The sequence below is a fragment of the Erpetoichthys calabaricus genome, chromosome 7, assembly GCF_900747795.2.
Source record: "Erpetoichthys calabaricus chromosome 7, fErpCal1.3, whole genome shotgun sequence".
Lineage (NCBI taxonomy): Eukaryota > Metazoa > Chordata > Cladistia > Polypteriformes > Polypteridae > Erpetoichthys > Erpetoichthys calabaricus.
Genome location: NC_041400.2, coordinates 122,527,719 through 122,541,862, shown reverse-complemented (window position 1 = coordinate 122,541,862; position 14,144 = coordinate 122,527,719). Strand labels below are relative to the sequence as shown.

At 36.3% G+C, this 14,144-nt stretch overlaps 1 protein-coding gene across 10 annotated transcripts in view; it reads right to left on the bottom strand.

Annotated features, from left to right (window-relative positions):
- ppip5k2 (diphosphoinositol pentakisphosphate kinase 2) overlaps positions 1-14,144 on the bottom strand; it is a 273,516-nt gene that overhangs the window by 61,724 nt on the left and 197,648 nt on the right. For all 10 annotated transcript variants that reach the window (XM_051929861.1, XM_051929854.1, XM_051929852.1 and 7 more), the window contains exons 22-24: positions 10,425-10,532; positions 10,189-10,305; positions 1,874-2,047 (exon numbers count right to left, since the gene is read on the bottom strand). In XM_051929861.1, coding sequence (XP_051785821.1) covers positions 1,874-2,047; positions 10,189-10,305; positions 10,425-10,532 — 399 coding nt within the window. The remainder of the gene's footprint in view (positions 1-1,873; positions 2,048-10,188; positions 10,306-10,424; positions 10,533-14,144) is intronic.

The following is a 14,144-nucleotide window of genomic DNA, read 5'->3' as shown; positions in this document are numbered from 1 at the left end:
AAAAACATGCATTACCATATATATAATATGCCTAAATTAGTTCTGATAAAATCAATTGCCTTTAGAAAACACAATTAGCAGCATGGAACCAATCTGTGTGATGTTAAGGCACTGTTAGAAGAGTTTCTAGTGAAAAGTTATTATAAAGACAAAAACACACTCATGATAAAATTGAACTTTAGATAGGGGAATGTTAGTTAGGGAGGGAATAGTTAGGAAGGCCACCAAGATTATTATGCCAACTGTAAATGAAATACAGTGATGCATAAATATGTCTAACAACAATTTCTGTGATGCAACACAATAACTAGGCTTCACGAAAAGTGACCATTTTGCTAGAAGAAAAAAATACACACGCACACAAAAAAAATGACTTTCTGATCTAAAGTACATTATGGACTAATTAGTACAGTGTGTAAGACGAAAGGGAAAAAAACAGTATGAAGAAAAACACAAGTAAATGCTGAATGAAAACCTGTTGGAGTGTGTGGAGTTTCTGGAACTATAAACCAAAGACTAGACTTAACTAAAAACGTGTCAGGAGTTGAAAACTTGGTGCATGTTCAGGAAAATGAAACTGCAATGTTCAGTTGTGCAAAACTGTAGCTCTATATATGTTGACTGAAGTGATGGTGAATACTTATTATCTTCAACAATTTATTTACATCTACAGATTTTTTTTTATACTTAGGTTTAACAGAATTTTAATGTTGAAAATAACACAGTAGTTAGGCTAAGACTCTATATTGTAAGACAAGAAAATGAAAACAATGTTAAAGGGGTGAATACTTTTTACAGCCACTCTGTGTGGCTATCAGGAAAAAATACCTTTAAGTGTCTTTGTTTTTAATGTTTTTTATAATAAAAATGAAGCTAGCATTTAAAAATGGCCTTGATTTTAAATGCAATTAAAACAATCATTCTAGAATACAAAAAATATCCAAATATACTGGGACATACAAATTTCCAATTTATATCAGACCACAGCAAAAAATAAATTTAAAGACTAACCTAATTAGTTCTTCAAAGTACTGCATGAATTTTTCAAGAACAGACATGCAATCTCAATGAAAAATGGAAACTGTAAGCCATGTCTGCATGAATTATGTTTGGTGCAAATTGATGGATTTTGCTCATTAAATGCTGTTTTGGCCACCCCATGTCTCTTAAAAGCAAGCTATTTTCTATCATAAACATAATAGGTGCCAAATTGTGATTTTTAGATTACATGCAAAATATTTTTCTTAAAAGCAGATTTTAAATTCATCTTCATTATTTAGGATATATATCTCCCCATATAACCAAAGGCTAAAACAAAGACTTGTGTGACACCACCTACAACTTTTAAAAATATAGTTTAAATGTGAAAGAGATTTAAAATTTTCTTATAAATACTATAATAATATAAAATATCCAATAATATTTAAGAAAGCATTCAAATTTTTTAAAAGCAGAGATTATGCACATACAGGCATAAATATTAAATAAAAAGAACCTACCTCCTTAAACATTCTAAAATACATAACACAGTTTTCATAATTATGGACTATTTACTACAGGAAGTATATAGGTTTCGTTTAAATATGGAACTATTATAGTATAATAATTACAAGAGTGTATTCATTAACCAGCTAATCAATAACCAAAAAACTTTAGAAGTAACCCTTGGTTGATTTTTGAAGAAATTCTGCACAATGTTAAGCTTAAGATGGTATTCTAATAAAGTAGCATTTAACCATTTAATACATTTTCAATTTATTAAACATACAAAAAATTATGTTTGCCAACATGAGGACAAATGCAAACAGAAACTACTCTATCAACAAATATTAAATGAAAAATATAACTCATTATTAAAAAATATATCACTTACTTCTACAGAGCCAATTTTTTTAGAGCGAGGCAGAGGAGACTTCCTGTGTATGAAGATTGGATCAGATACCATTGGCCTAAACATCATGAGGGATCGATCTGGTTCGTCCCTTTTAGAAGATGCAAGCTCTTCATCACTATCGTTATTCTGACTTTTCTTCTTGTAACCATCGCTCTGCATTAGGCCAAAAAAGGAAGATACTTGAAATTACAAAAATTATGACAAGTGGGGTTTGGCAAAGGGTATTTTTACTATGTCTAAAAATAGGCAATTAAGTATTAAAATTTTAAGCTTAGTATGATTTGCGAAAGCTACCAAATTTCTGAATTGCAAGTTGTGAATGGCTAATTTGCTTGACACATAAAACCATGGCTGAGCTGGGTAGTTATTTTTTTATATTAACAAGATAAAGAAATGGTCAAATCAGACATATCAGAACTAAATCAGAAGTATGCAAAAGCCCAGTTGAAGTTGTATTTTGAAGTTGAAGAATCATTTTTGTAGGCTGCAATTGTTTAGATAAAATAGCTGACAAAATGGATACTTATGAAAGGCAAATGATAAAAATAAAGCAAAAACCTGTCCAATATGGCAAACTCCAACAAAGAAACCAGTTTACAGTTTCATGACATTACTAGGAGTTGCACTATAATGATAAATCACCACCATCTGCTTAATAGCCATCTTTTGTATTTACCCAGGTTGGCTAGTTGCACACCAAATCTTTTTCCTCTAAGCATTCATCTTCTTCTTAGTCTGTGACACACAACACATCCACCTGATCATTCTCATCTCTGTTCTTTACAGCTTTCCTTCATATTTGACATTCATTGGCCAGGTCTCCTCATATACTGTAGTATACATAGAGTATACTACTCCTCATGTAGTTTTGATCCATTTTTCATTAAAAATGCCAAGTAGGCTCTTTTTAAAGTCAGAATGAGCAACATCTGAAATTTCTTTAAGAACTTCTATTCTGCTGTGAATGCACTCCATGTGTGCTCAGCATATCACCTAAATAGCAGAAAGATCACCATTTCCTCCAAAATCACTATTACTTATACCTAAATTTAGACTTAGTACACATTTTATTTACCAGTTTTAAACATTCATGTCTGACAACCCATGCACAGAATTGAAATTCTCCCATCCCCTTTACCACTTTCACTGCACAGACATTCACTTCCTCTTCATCTCATGCTCCTACTCCTCCAACTACCCCCTTGGTCTTTCTTGCATTTACCTTGGGGCCTTTTCCATATAAACTAGCTTTCTGTTTAAAAAATGTCTCCTTCAATTCCACTTCACTTATTTATGACACTTTCATTATATATCTATATGAGATCATTGGTGTAAAAGAGTTTCCAATGCAATTATTCACTCTCTGAATACCCACCATTACTATCATGTACGCCAATAGACTTGGATCAGATCCCTAGGGCTGCTTTACTTTCACCTTAACACTTTCATTATTCCCATCTGCTATCTTGACCAAGCTTCATTATAAATTGAAATCACCCCAAAAACTAACCAGTCCTCCACACCTAACTTTCTCAGTGTCCTCCTTATCAACCCACACAGCATCATGTCAAACACCTTCTCCAAATCTAAAATTGCATAATCCAACTTTTTTGTACCAACTTCATTACTTTCTCATAAAGCCTGATCACTTGATATGACATGCACTTCAGTGGATCACATTTCCTTTGTATACAGGAATGAGTACACTACTTTTCACATCTTCTGGAATCCTCTTCGTAAATAATCATCTTACACAGGTATGTCACCTATTCACCTCCAGAACCTTCAACACTTCTGTCACCATACCAGTTGGGCCAGCTGCTTTACCTATCTTCATCTTGTTCAGCAATTCTGCAACCTCCTCTTTCTAAAATCCACAGCTCAGTCCTTTGTTTCTCAGAAAGAACACCATTATCCCTTTCTTTCACATGACTATCCATCACAATATCCACTTCAGTAATCACATCTGTTACAGTCCGTCTTTTTAGCTATTTACTTTTGGATACTTAAGACATTTTTTCTTTACTTCTTCATTACTTCCAGCATTTTCAAGCTCTTATCACCTCTTGGCTTCTTGCACCTTCTTCAACTGCATTTCTGGCATTTTGTTTTGGATTCCTTATAGACTGCCCAGGCACATTTTGATTTTCTTTCCCTGAGGATCCTGATATCATCTCCTGTTTTTATCAATACCTCAATATTCCACCAGCATCATTTTTGCTTGTGTCTTGGTGGTCCTTTAATTCAACCTCAAGCTTCCTCTTTTGTTTTCAGCCAGATATTTTTCAACATTTAGATGGGCTTCGGTTTCCTCCCACAGTCCAAAGACATGCAGGTTAGGTGGATTGCTGATTCTAAATTGGCCCTAGTGTGTGCTTGTTGTGTAGGTGTGTTTGTGTGTGTCCCGTGGTGGGTTGGCACCCTGCGCGGGACTGGTTCCTGCCTTGTGCCCTGTGTTGGCTGGGATTGGCTCCAGCAGACCCCCGTGACCCTGTGTTCGGATTCAGCGGGTTGGAAAATGGATGGATGGATGGATGGATGGATAGTTGCTAGCTTCAGCAAATTTACTTTTCACATTCTCCTCCAACTTTCAAACCTTCAGCATCAATACATACTTCCTCTTACTTTTCTTCTTATTCTGAGTAAAAGATCTCCTATAACCAAGTGATGCAACAATCTCCTCCAAGAATTACCTTTACATTTTTCACTACATTCTGATAAAAGTTCCTCACCAAAAAAACAATCTTATGTTCCTTACACTACCAGCTTAACACATCACCCTCTTGATGTCTCATTTTCCTCTTTCTTAAAACTGGTGTTGTACACAACAATTTCCATCACCAAACTGCAGAATCTCTCAAACCCTCAACATGTTAAGGCTTTAGACTTCAGACCACTGTGTGACCTAGAGCAAATCACCTTACCTGCACATGCTCCCATTGGAAAAACCAAAGAAATACAACCACTTATAATTCAAATGTAAGTCACCTTGGTGCAAGCTAAATAAGTTGCCACTTATTACAACTGCCACCCCCTGAGGTGTCCAAGATGTCAGATTGAGTATGACCAGAGAGCTTCAGTGGCAGATCCCTCCAGAATCCTGTGACATCATTCAGGGCATAAAGTAGAAGTGTTGACCGTTTTGGCCCTAGGCTATCGTGAAAATGTGTCATTCAGTAGTTTCCTAGGACTAAAACATTGGTTTAGCGAATCAATACATGTTTGCATGTAAAGACAGATATTAATTAATACTCAGCTTCCATGTGTGGCTATTTTACACCACTAACACCTTACATCATATATTAACAAGTATATACCTTGAATAAAAAAAACCAAAACCTTGGTTTAGTGCAGTTCTTCTTAAACTATGGTTTGTTACCCAAACTGGATTCTGGACATGTTTGTAAGGGGTTGCCACATGATCATGTACTAAAATTAACCAAGCTAGCCCAAGCACAAAGTCTGTGGTGAATGATACACCACTCTCCCAGTATGGTACAGATTTTCTTACTGGAATCCTCAGATTATAAAGTTAGGAACACCACATTCAGCACATAAACATATGTGTACATCAAGGTAGATATGGATATTAAACATAAATAAAGAGAAATTAGCTAGTTTTAAGGAGGTTTCCACTATGATACAACTGTAAAAACAGCAAACTCACTAATTTACGTATATTAGGCTTAATTGGTGTAATGCAGCATTTAAATCTCTCTTTATATGCAATCAAACATTTATCCACTTGAAACAATGTTTTAATTCTGGGGACCCAGTGCACGGCATGTTTTCAAGATAGCCCTGTGCCAAGACTATATACTAGTGCTGATCGGAGAATTTCACCAATGTATTTTTGGCACGGGAATATGCTGTGTTTGCTGAAAATTTCCTGGAAGTCCTTGGAAGATTTTTTTTCCAAGCATTCCATGCTGCTTTGTGAGGCCAACGTGACATCACAGAGCTATATAAGCCATGTGCAGATCATGCATTCCTACTATAAGGTTGTTGCTGACTTGGCAATTGCTGTATAGCAAAATACAAGGAAAAAGCAAAAATACCTTTTTTTAAGCTATTGAGATGCACTGAAACTGCACCCTCCCACCCTGTCCACTGATCAGCACTGTGCAATATTTTCCCCTGTCTCTAACCACACTCTTTTCTTCCACTCATGGTTATTTCACCCTGTACAGGCTTTTCTATTGCTGTACGTGGGTCATCAGGGAACTTAAAAAAGAAAATATAACTATTTGCAGTATTACTAGTACTGCCAAAGGATATGGTGTATAACACCGATCACTGCATGCCAGCACTGCATGGCTAATTATGCACGCAAATTGGACATGTGCCCAGCAATGAACTCAAAATAAGGCTTAACACTAGAATTACCAGAGCCTACAAAAAAACTCGTAGATCCGTCCCACCTTAAATCGCTTCACACTTCTCCATCAGCGTCTTTTGTCCTGTAAATGTGTTGATAAGCAGCAAGTAGCCTACTATAACATCCCCCACTGCCGCACAGTTTTCTCAGCTCAAATCTGTTTACTGCGTGTCAGTTGCTTGGAGTTGTATAGAGTGAGAAGTCAAGCAAAAATACACCTTTTATAAATACTATATCGTTATTTGGAACACATGCATTTCATGTGTGTTCCGTGTCTACAACGATCTATGTAAACACATCGTTAAAACAAACGTTTTTCATGTTTTAGTAATAATTGACAAAATGTAGACATGAAGTGTATAATGTGTGAAGCCTGAATTCCAAACATCAAAGAAACACTTTCACAAAAAGTACAAATATAACAGAACAAATCCGCTTTTATTCAAAAATATAACTGCAGAAAAACAACCCGCGTTTACCTGCGACATTGACACGCAATTGGAACGAGAGATTCAGTGGTGCAACGGTATCAGCTGCTGACTTGCAATCAAAGCTTCGCGGGTTCGATCCCGGGTGAGTCCGTTTTGAGAACTGAGCTGCTCGTATTCTTACTATTTTAGAATAAAAACATAAATTTGATTCCAGTCTGTAACTGCCGGTGTAATTTATGATACTTGTAAAGGTTAGCTTTGTTTTTTTCTATTCTGTTATTCTCTCAGCCGCGTTCACGTTCCCAACTCCCCGCGCCCCCCCCAATCCCCCACGCATTTGACAGTGCTGTTTTCACATAGACACGCTATAACAGAGGTACACTCAACTCATGCCGACGATTCTACATCGGATCAAGAATGTACTTTTGCCATCGCTGCACTTTGTATATGTACATGGGAAGCTCTACACTCGTGACTTTACGCTGTAGATCTGGCTCTTACATACAAAGAACGTCAGATCTACAGCATAAAGTCAAAAGTGAACTGCAGAGCTTCCTCTGTTTGATCGTCAAAGGCATGCTCACAAATTACATGTGTAATGTCACGAAAAATACCTGCTGACACTTTAGTACGCAAGCAATGGTACGAGAATGCAGTTAGACTTTTTTGGGCACATACACCACGCTAGTGTTTAGATCTGGAAGGTGTAGCGTTAGCGAAATAAATAAAATGCAAGCTATAGCGCATCTTTATGTGATCCAAATAAATAACATGCGAGCTATAGCGCATCTTTATGTGATCCAAATAAATAACATTTGAGCTATAGCGAGCTATAGCGCGTCTTTATGTGATCTAAATAAATAACATTTGAGCTATAGCGAGTCTTTATGTGAACCAAATAAATAACATTTGAGCTATAGCAAGCTATAGCGCGTCTTTATGTGATCCAAATAAATAATATTTGAGCTATAGCGAGTCTTTATGTGATCCAAATAAATAACATTTGAGCTATATATGTGAAAACAGCAGTGTCAGATGGGGGGGGGGTAGGGTGGAATCGTGAACTCGACTGAGAATGAAACTGAATAAATAAAAAACAAAATAAAGTATCACACATTTACACCGGCTGTTACAGAGTGACTGAGCACATTTGTTCTGTTATATTTGTACCTGTTGTGAAAGTGTTTCTTTGATATTTGGACTTTAGGCTTCACACATTATAAACTTCATGTCTACATTTTGTCAATTATTACTAAAACATGAAAAACGTTTGTTTTAACGATGTGTTTACATAGATCGTTGTAGACACGGAACACACATGAAATGCATGTGTTCCAAATAACGATATAGCATTTATAAAAGGTGTCATTTTGCTTGACTTCTCACTCTATACAACTCCAAGCAACTGACACGCAGGTAAACAGATTTGAGCTGAGAAAACTGTGCGGCAGTGGAGGATGTGATAGTAGGCTGCTTGCTGCTTATCAACACATTTACAGGACAAAAGACGCTGATGGAGAAGTGTGAAGCGATTTAAGGTGGGACTCCACGAGTTTTTTCGTAGGCTCTGGTAATTCTAGTGTTAAAGAAGCCCTCTTCCCTCCTCTCATCAGAAAACACAGGACACACTGAAATAATAAAAACAAAAGATACATTACTACTTACCAAGTGTTTCTATGTTCTTGATGGAATAAATATACATGGGCACAGATACATGGGAAACAAAAAAGATATTCCTGTTGCACTCTGATCTGCAGCTTCAAGCAATGGAACGTGCCAGTCCTACGCAACTGCTTCAAGGCACAGTCAATGTGTGCCCAAGACTGGCACTCTCTCAGTACAATTAACTATACATTGAATTCTTATTGCTAGTTTGTGGCAGTTTGTTGCATTTCATTTGTGGTATTCATTCTGTCTGTATCTTTTGTTGCTTTAGGCTCAGTGGTTAGCACTGCTGCCTCACAGCTCAGATCACATTTTTGGCCACAATAATCCTGAAAGGACACTTAAACTATTGCACCACTATAAGCTCCCCAAAACTAGTTCAGTTCCTCCTTCCCGATTGGCTTCAATGCATTTTGCAGAGTTCGCAAACATTTCAGAGGTTTCATTGAACTCAAAGTGAAACAAATTCAGTGGGGTTTGCTCATCCCTACTCACGTTTTAGGCCAAAGGTAATAATAAGAATACGCAGTGAACATTTAATAGTCCTCAGATAAAATATAAGCACCTACACAAGAGTAAACATTAGTTGACCATAATGAGAATATTAAAGAGTATTGCCACTGGTTATATCGCACTAATACCTGTGAGCTCCCAAGCAAATCTGTATGGCCTACATAGTATAGCCTTGTGCTAGAGCTAGACTTAAGTCTCTAGTCTGAAGTCTTAAAGGAGTCCCCCTCCTCCTCATATCCCTCAAGGCTGTGCCTGGTGCTGTGACTTTAAAAAATGAAATCAGCCAGTTTCATGTTGCTGCTTGTTGTATGGTTAATGTGTGCCACAAGTTTGGAACTCCATGATCACAATGATACATATACACATTTATAATTAAAAAAAAAAAAACGTATTGCTAGTTTGTGGCCATTTGTATTGGTATTTGTATTCTGTTTTCGGTTATTGTCTCATTTGCATTTTTTTTTGGCTTGTGGCAAAGTAGTTAGCACTGCCACCTCACAGCTTAGAACGCATTTTCAGCCACAATAATCAGTTCAGTATAGTTGGCAGAGGCTTCCATAGCCTTAACTTTCAGGGACACTGAAAAGACCATTGCATCATTATAATCCACTAAATTCACAAACATTTCCGTGACTTTGCCAAACTCACTGTGAAGTGAATTCATCAGGCTTTGCTCAGGACTACTCCCCGCTTTACACGTGTGGCTGCAAGCAAATTAATGACATCACAAGATCCTGGAACTGGAACAGCCACACAAGGTTCTGCCACTGGAAACCTTCCTCTAGGTGTCACCTAAACCATCTTGTCCCAAACTAATCATTGCCTTCATTTGTTCTGCCAACCTGTGGGGCATATGCCAAGTACAACACATAACAATCATCCTAAAAGTACAACATGCTCATTCACCCTCTTCATCTCCACCACTTTGACCGCCCAATTTTACACACAAATACACAAACGTCACCACTGCCTTCCCTGCTCCCCTGACAGAAAATGTGTACTTCTCACAGTTCCTACTAAACATTCAAACATCTTTACTTTTCTGTCGTTTCCTTTTCTTTATGTTCAGTACCTCACCATTTTACCCATTATTTAATTACACTCCCAATATCCCAAGTCATATTCCTTATATTCCTTTCCCTCGCTCCTTTGGTTAGAAGAAGAGAACTGTCCCTCTTGCATTTTGTAAAATGCTACTAAAGGAGGCTGGCATCAGAAAGGGCAATCGGCTTTTAAAATTTCTGCTCCAGTACCTCCCTAATGATGTACTAATACATGAAGTTAAATTAATAGGAAAATATGTATACCTCACGGGATGCTGGTCTGTATCCAAAACCTGACGGCAAATTTTTGTCTTCTTCACAGCCCTTTGCACCAGGGCTAAAATGCAATTCAACATGAAAGCGATCATCAGAAGATACATCCTTTAAAAGTAAAAAAAAAAAAATAAAAAGCTTATTAATGGTTAACATGCTTACAAGATGTATATTATAATCAGTATAAATTTTCTATAGGGGAAACATTAAATCAAGTAAACAAATACCTTACTAGGATCTTCATAAAGCATGATTACAATCTGCGTCATGTAATTAAGCTCACTAACAACATTGAGATAATCCATGGCTCTCTTCCATTGGTCATCTTTGTTTTCCTAAAAAAAGCATTTTAAAGTAAGAAAAACTTCTGGAATTTATAAAGCATCTTAAATTAATGTACTAATACATATTAGTGTAATACTGATATATACATGCATGGCAGTGTAGTTTCTCAAAGCTGGATAGAAAAGGTTGATGCCACTTACTTTAACTAAGAAAATATTTGTACTATTAAGTTATTTCATCATGAATAACAGGTTCAATAGGGAGAACACCACAAAAAAATAGCTGTTTTGCCCAGTGTACATGCTTTATCAGTGATATGAATATTCAACAAGCCATCCAAGTTTATTAATATGGGATTAAACATATATTCCTGAAACCATACTAAACCAGGAAGTACAACAGTGGTCATGTTTCCATCCCAAGTAGAAGTGACTCCAATTTTTGAAATTCAATCATACACAAAAATAACAAATTCTCAACTCATGGGAGCAGAGAAATTGAGTGAGAGGTGGCGTAGATGATGGATGAGCCATTTTCGTTTCATCAAGCAAAGACAAAAAAGAGTCAACATTTAAAAAAAAAAAAAAAAAACGCATTCATGTTTTGTTTCTTTCCTTAACCCATTATACAAAAGAGCAACATGGCTATAATACAGTATATAAGGCAGAATTGTGTGTATTTGTTTAAACAGTGTGCAAATCCACACAGATGAGGATATTTGTGTCAAATTTTACACAGATTCCCTGTTTTTGAAGGGGACGACTCAGTATTCTTCTAGTTTTAAGATATTTTTAGTTGGGTAGTAATTTTATAGTTTAATTTTTGATTTTATTTTTACTTTTCAGCACATTTTACTAGTTTTGTCTAACTCACCAAACATGTCCACATGGACATTGTTTTCCAAGTGTAAAAACAGTTTCCTTCATAATTGTCAAATTGTATATATTGTTCCCGTACCTGCCAACTTGATACATACGATTTTACTGTATGTGACTGAACTCAATTTTCTCAAGACTGTCATAGTGTAATGCTTCCAGTGTAATCAAAAAATGGAACAATCAAATAACTAGTGTGATCTCATGTCACTTGTTACTTTAACCTAAAACAAGTTTAAGCAAATGAGTATTAAATTTCAAAAACTGATTTGTTTATTTTTGAGTCCTTTTGCAAACAGTAAGATCACTGCACACATATGCTCATTTATTGCTTGATATTTCCTGATATTGACTGTGCTTCATCTGCATTTTATAACTCTGAATTTTTACAATATTTACTTTGATTATGTTTTGAAACGTTCAAGTCACTACTTGAACTGTGTTAATAACAGTAACACCAGAAAAAGGTATATTTTTCCATGTATATAGTGCATTTCTACAAACCTATTATTTACATCAAATACTGAACATCTCTTATAGCAACATCTCAGATCATTGACTTAATAAGAAACATGGAAAACCTGGGGAGTTTCCTGTGAGCCTAAACTGGGAGGATACAATTTAATAACAAGCAGGAATAAACACAATTCAGCAACTGAGAGTGCTTGATGACACACTTCTAATATCCAGCAGTAAAAGAATTTCTGCAGTTACACACAACTCAGTCCACATACACATGCAGGAAAACAAGCAAACATGGTCCATACAGACACTGACCAGGTTAGAAAACAAACCTGAACTCACTACACTGTTGTAATAATAATAAAACTAATATATTTTATTTCCCTTCCTATGCTCAGAGCGCTACACAAATATTCACAGGAGTAAAAAAAGATGACACAGAACACAAACTAATATCAAACATTAAACCATAAGTAATAGTTAAGTACAAGAAAGTCAAAGTTCTGAGTTAGATTAAGAAACAAACAGGAAAAGAAGAAGAATGCCAAGAATAAAAAATACATTAGTTTATGCTTACACAAAGGAATATAAATGTAGCGGTCACAATCATGTACTAAATTGGACAGATAATAGCATTAAATTGTATTTCGTTATCAGTTTCACAGTTAAAAGCTGCAAGAAATTTGGCCATTCAATGGCCACTTGTTTGACGTCAGTTCACATCCAACAATTCCAGCTAGACTTTGACCTGAACTGCATGGCGCTGTAAAGTAAACAGAGCAGACAGAATTTTATCATGTAAAGATGGAAACTTCAAGTATTTATTTATTTTTAATTTTACGTGACATACCAAAATTGCCACCTAGAATGAATCAGACAGTTCTACTTATACTGTTCTGCAGCTGATGGAGTGTATTCAAAGCACAGCAATATTAGATGAAGAAAGTTTGTTGTACATAGTATGGAGTTTTTACTTAATACTGTGAAGGATTGGCGGCATGCTTATCCAGCCGAAGCACCTTATATTGGAAGGACAGGGGGAGACAGCTTACACAGGGCTTTATCTCCCCCAGGATGCTAGATGGCAGTGAGCTCAGATTCCCACATGGGTGCCTGCATGGCATGCCAGGTATTGTAGTCGTGGGGGGGGAACCCTGTTGGGTTCCACGGAGGCCATTGGGGGAGCTGCAGGATTGGGTAATCCCTATCTCATGGGGTTTCCGCCTCACCTGAAAGTGCTGACAGACCATGTGCATAAGATTGGGACCACTTTCAGGGCAGCTAAAATAAAAGGGACTGCCTACCTTGTATCAGGAAGCCAGAGTCGGGAGGAAGGAGGATAAAGCTTGTGAAAGGAGTGGAGTCGGCTTGATGTTTCCTCAGTAGAATTTTACAATTGTTTTATTTTTTCTGACATATTTATGCAATATTGGACAGATCTTGAAGTTAGTAATTTGTATAAAAATGTTATCGGTTTGGGTTTTTTTGTATCTTTGTGCAATATATAAGAGAACTTATTTACAAATGCTATAGTTTTTTTTTTTTGTGCAGCACTTGACAGAACTTTGGATTCTTACACTATAGTACAGTATGTCAGATTTTTCTTCTTGCTTGTATGCAGCACAATTCACCTTAGAGCAGAACAGTTTATGTGTATCAAGATTGCCTTGTTCTTGCCCTGTATTTCAATTATGATTAGTATTTTATTCCCTTTGGATTCATATCTTGTTTACATTAAGTGTGCCTGTTTAAAATTTTCTCATTATAATAGTTTTTTTGGTCATAGTGCTATTTTCTGTGTAAATCCATCCATCCATATCCTAACTACAGGGTCACGGGGGTCTGCTGGAGCCAATCCCAGACAACACAGGGTGCAGGACAGGAACCAAACCCAGGGCAGGGCGCCAGCCCACTGCAGGTAAATCCTGTAGCCCATATTAAAATGGTTTACTCATACTTGCACTGTTTGATCGCAGTAATACTTTGACTGGTGATTTTAATGTTTTGTGTTATTTTATTTCAGTTTTAAATAAATAATTAGGATGTGTTGTCCTTAACTGTTGCTTCCATTAATCTCATTAGTAAGCTACAATTAATATCCTATTATCAAGACTAAGCTAGATCAATAAGACTTTTACAAACATGTTTTTAAAGGATGCAAAATATCGTATAATAATCATTATCGTCAAAGTCACAGAAAATATCAAGATATCATTTTCTGCAGGTATTGCACACCAGTAATCATCATCATACAATCACTAGTCCTCCTATTTTTCTTGAATCCTACTTTATCATTTACTACACCTAGAGTCATTTCCACCCTAA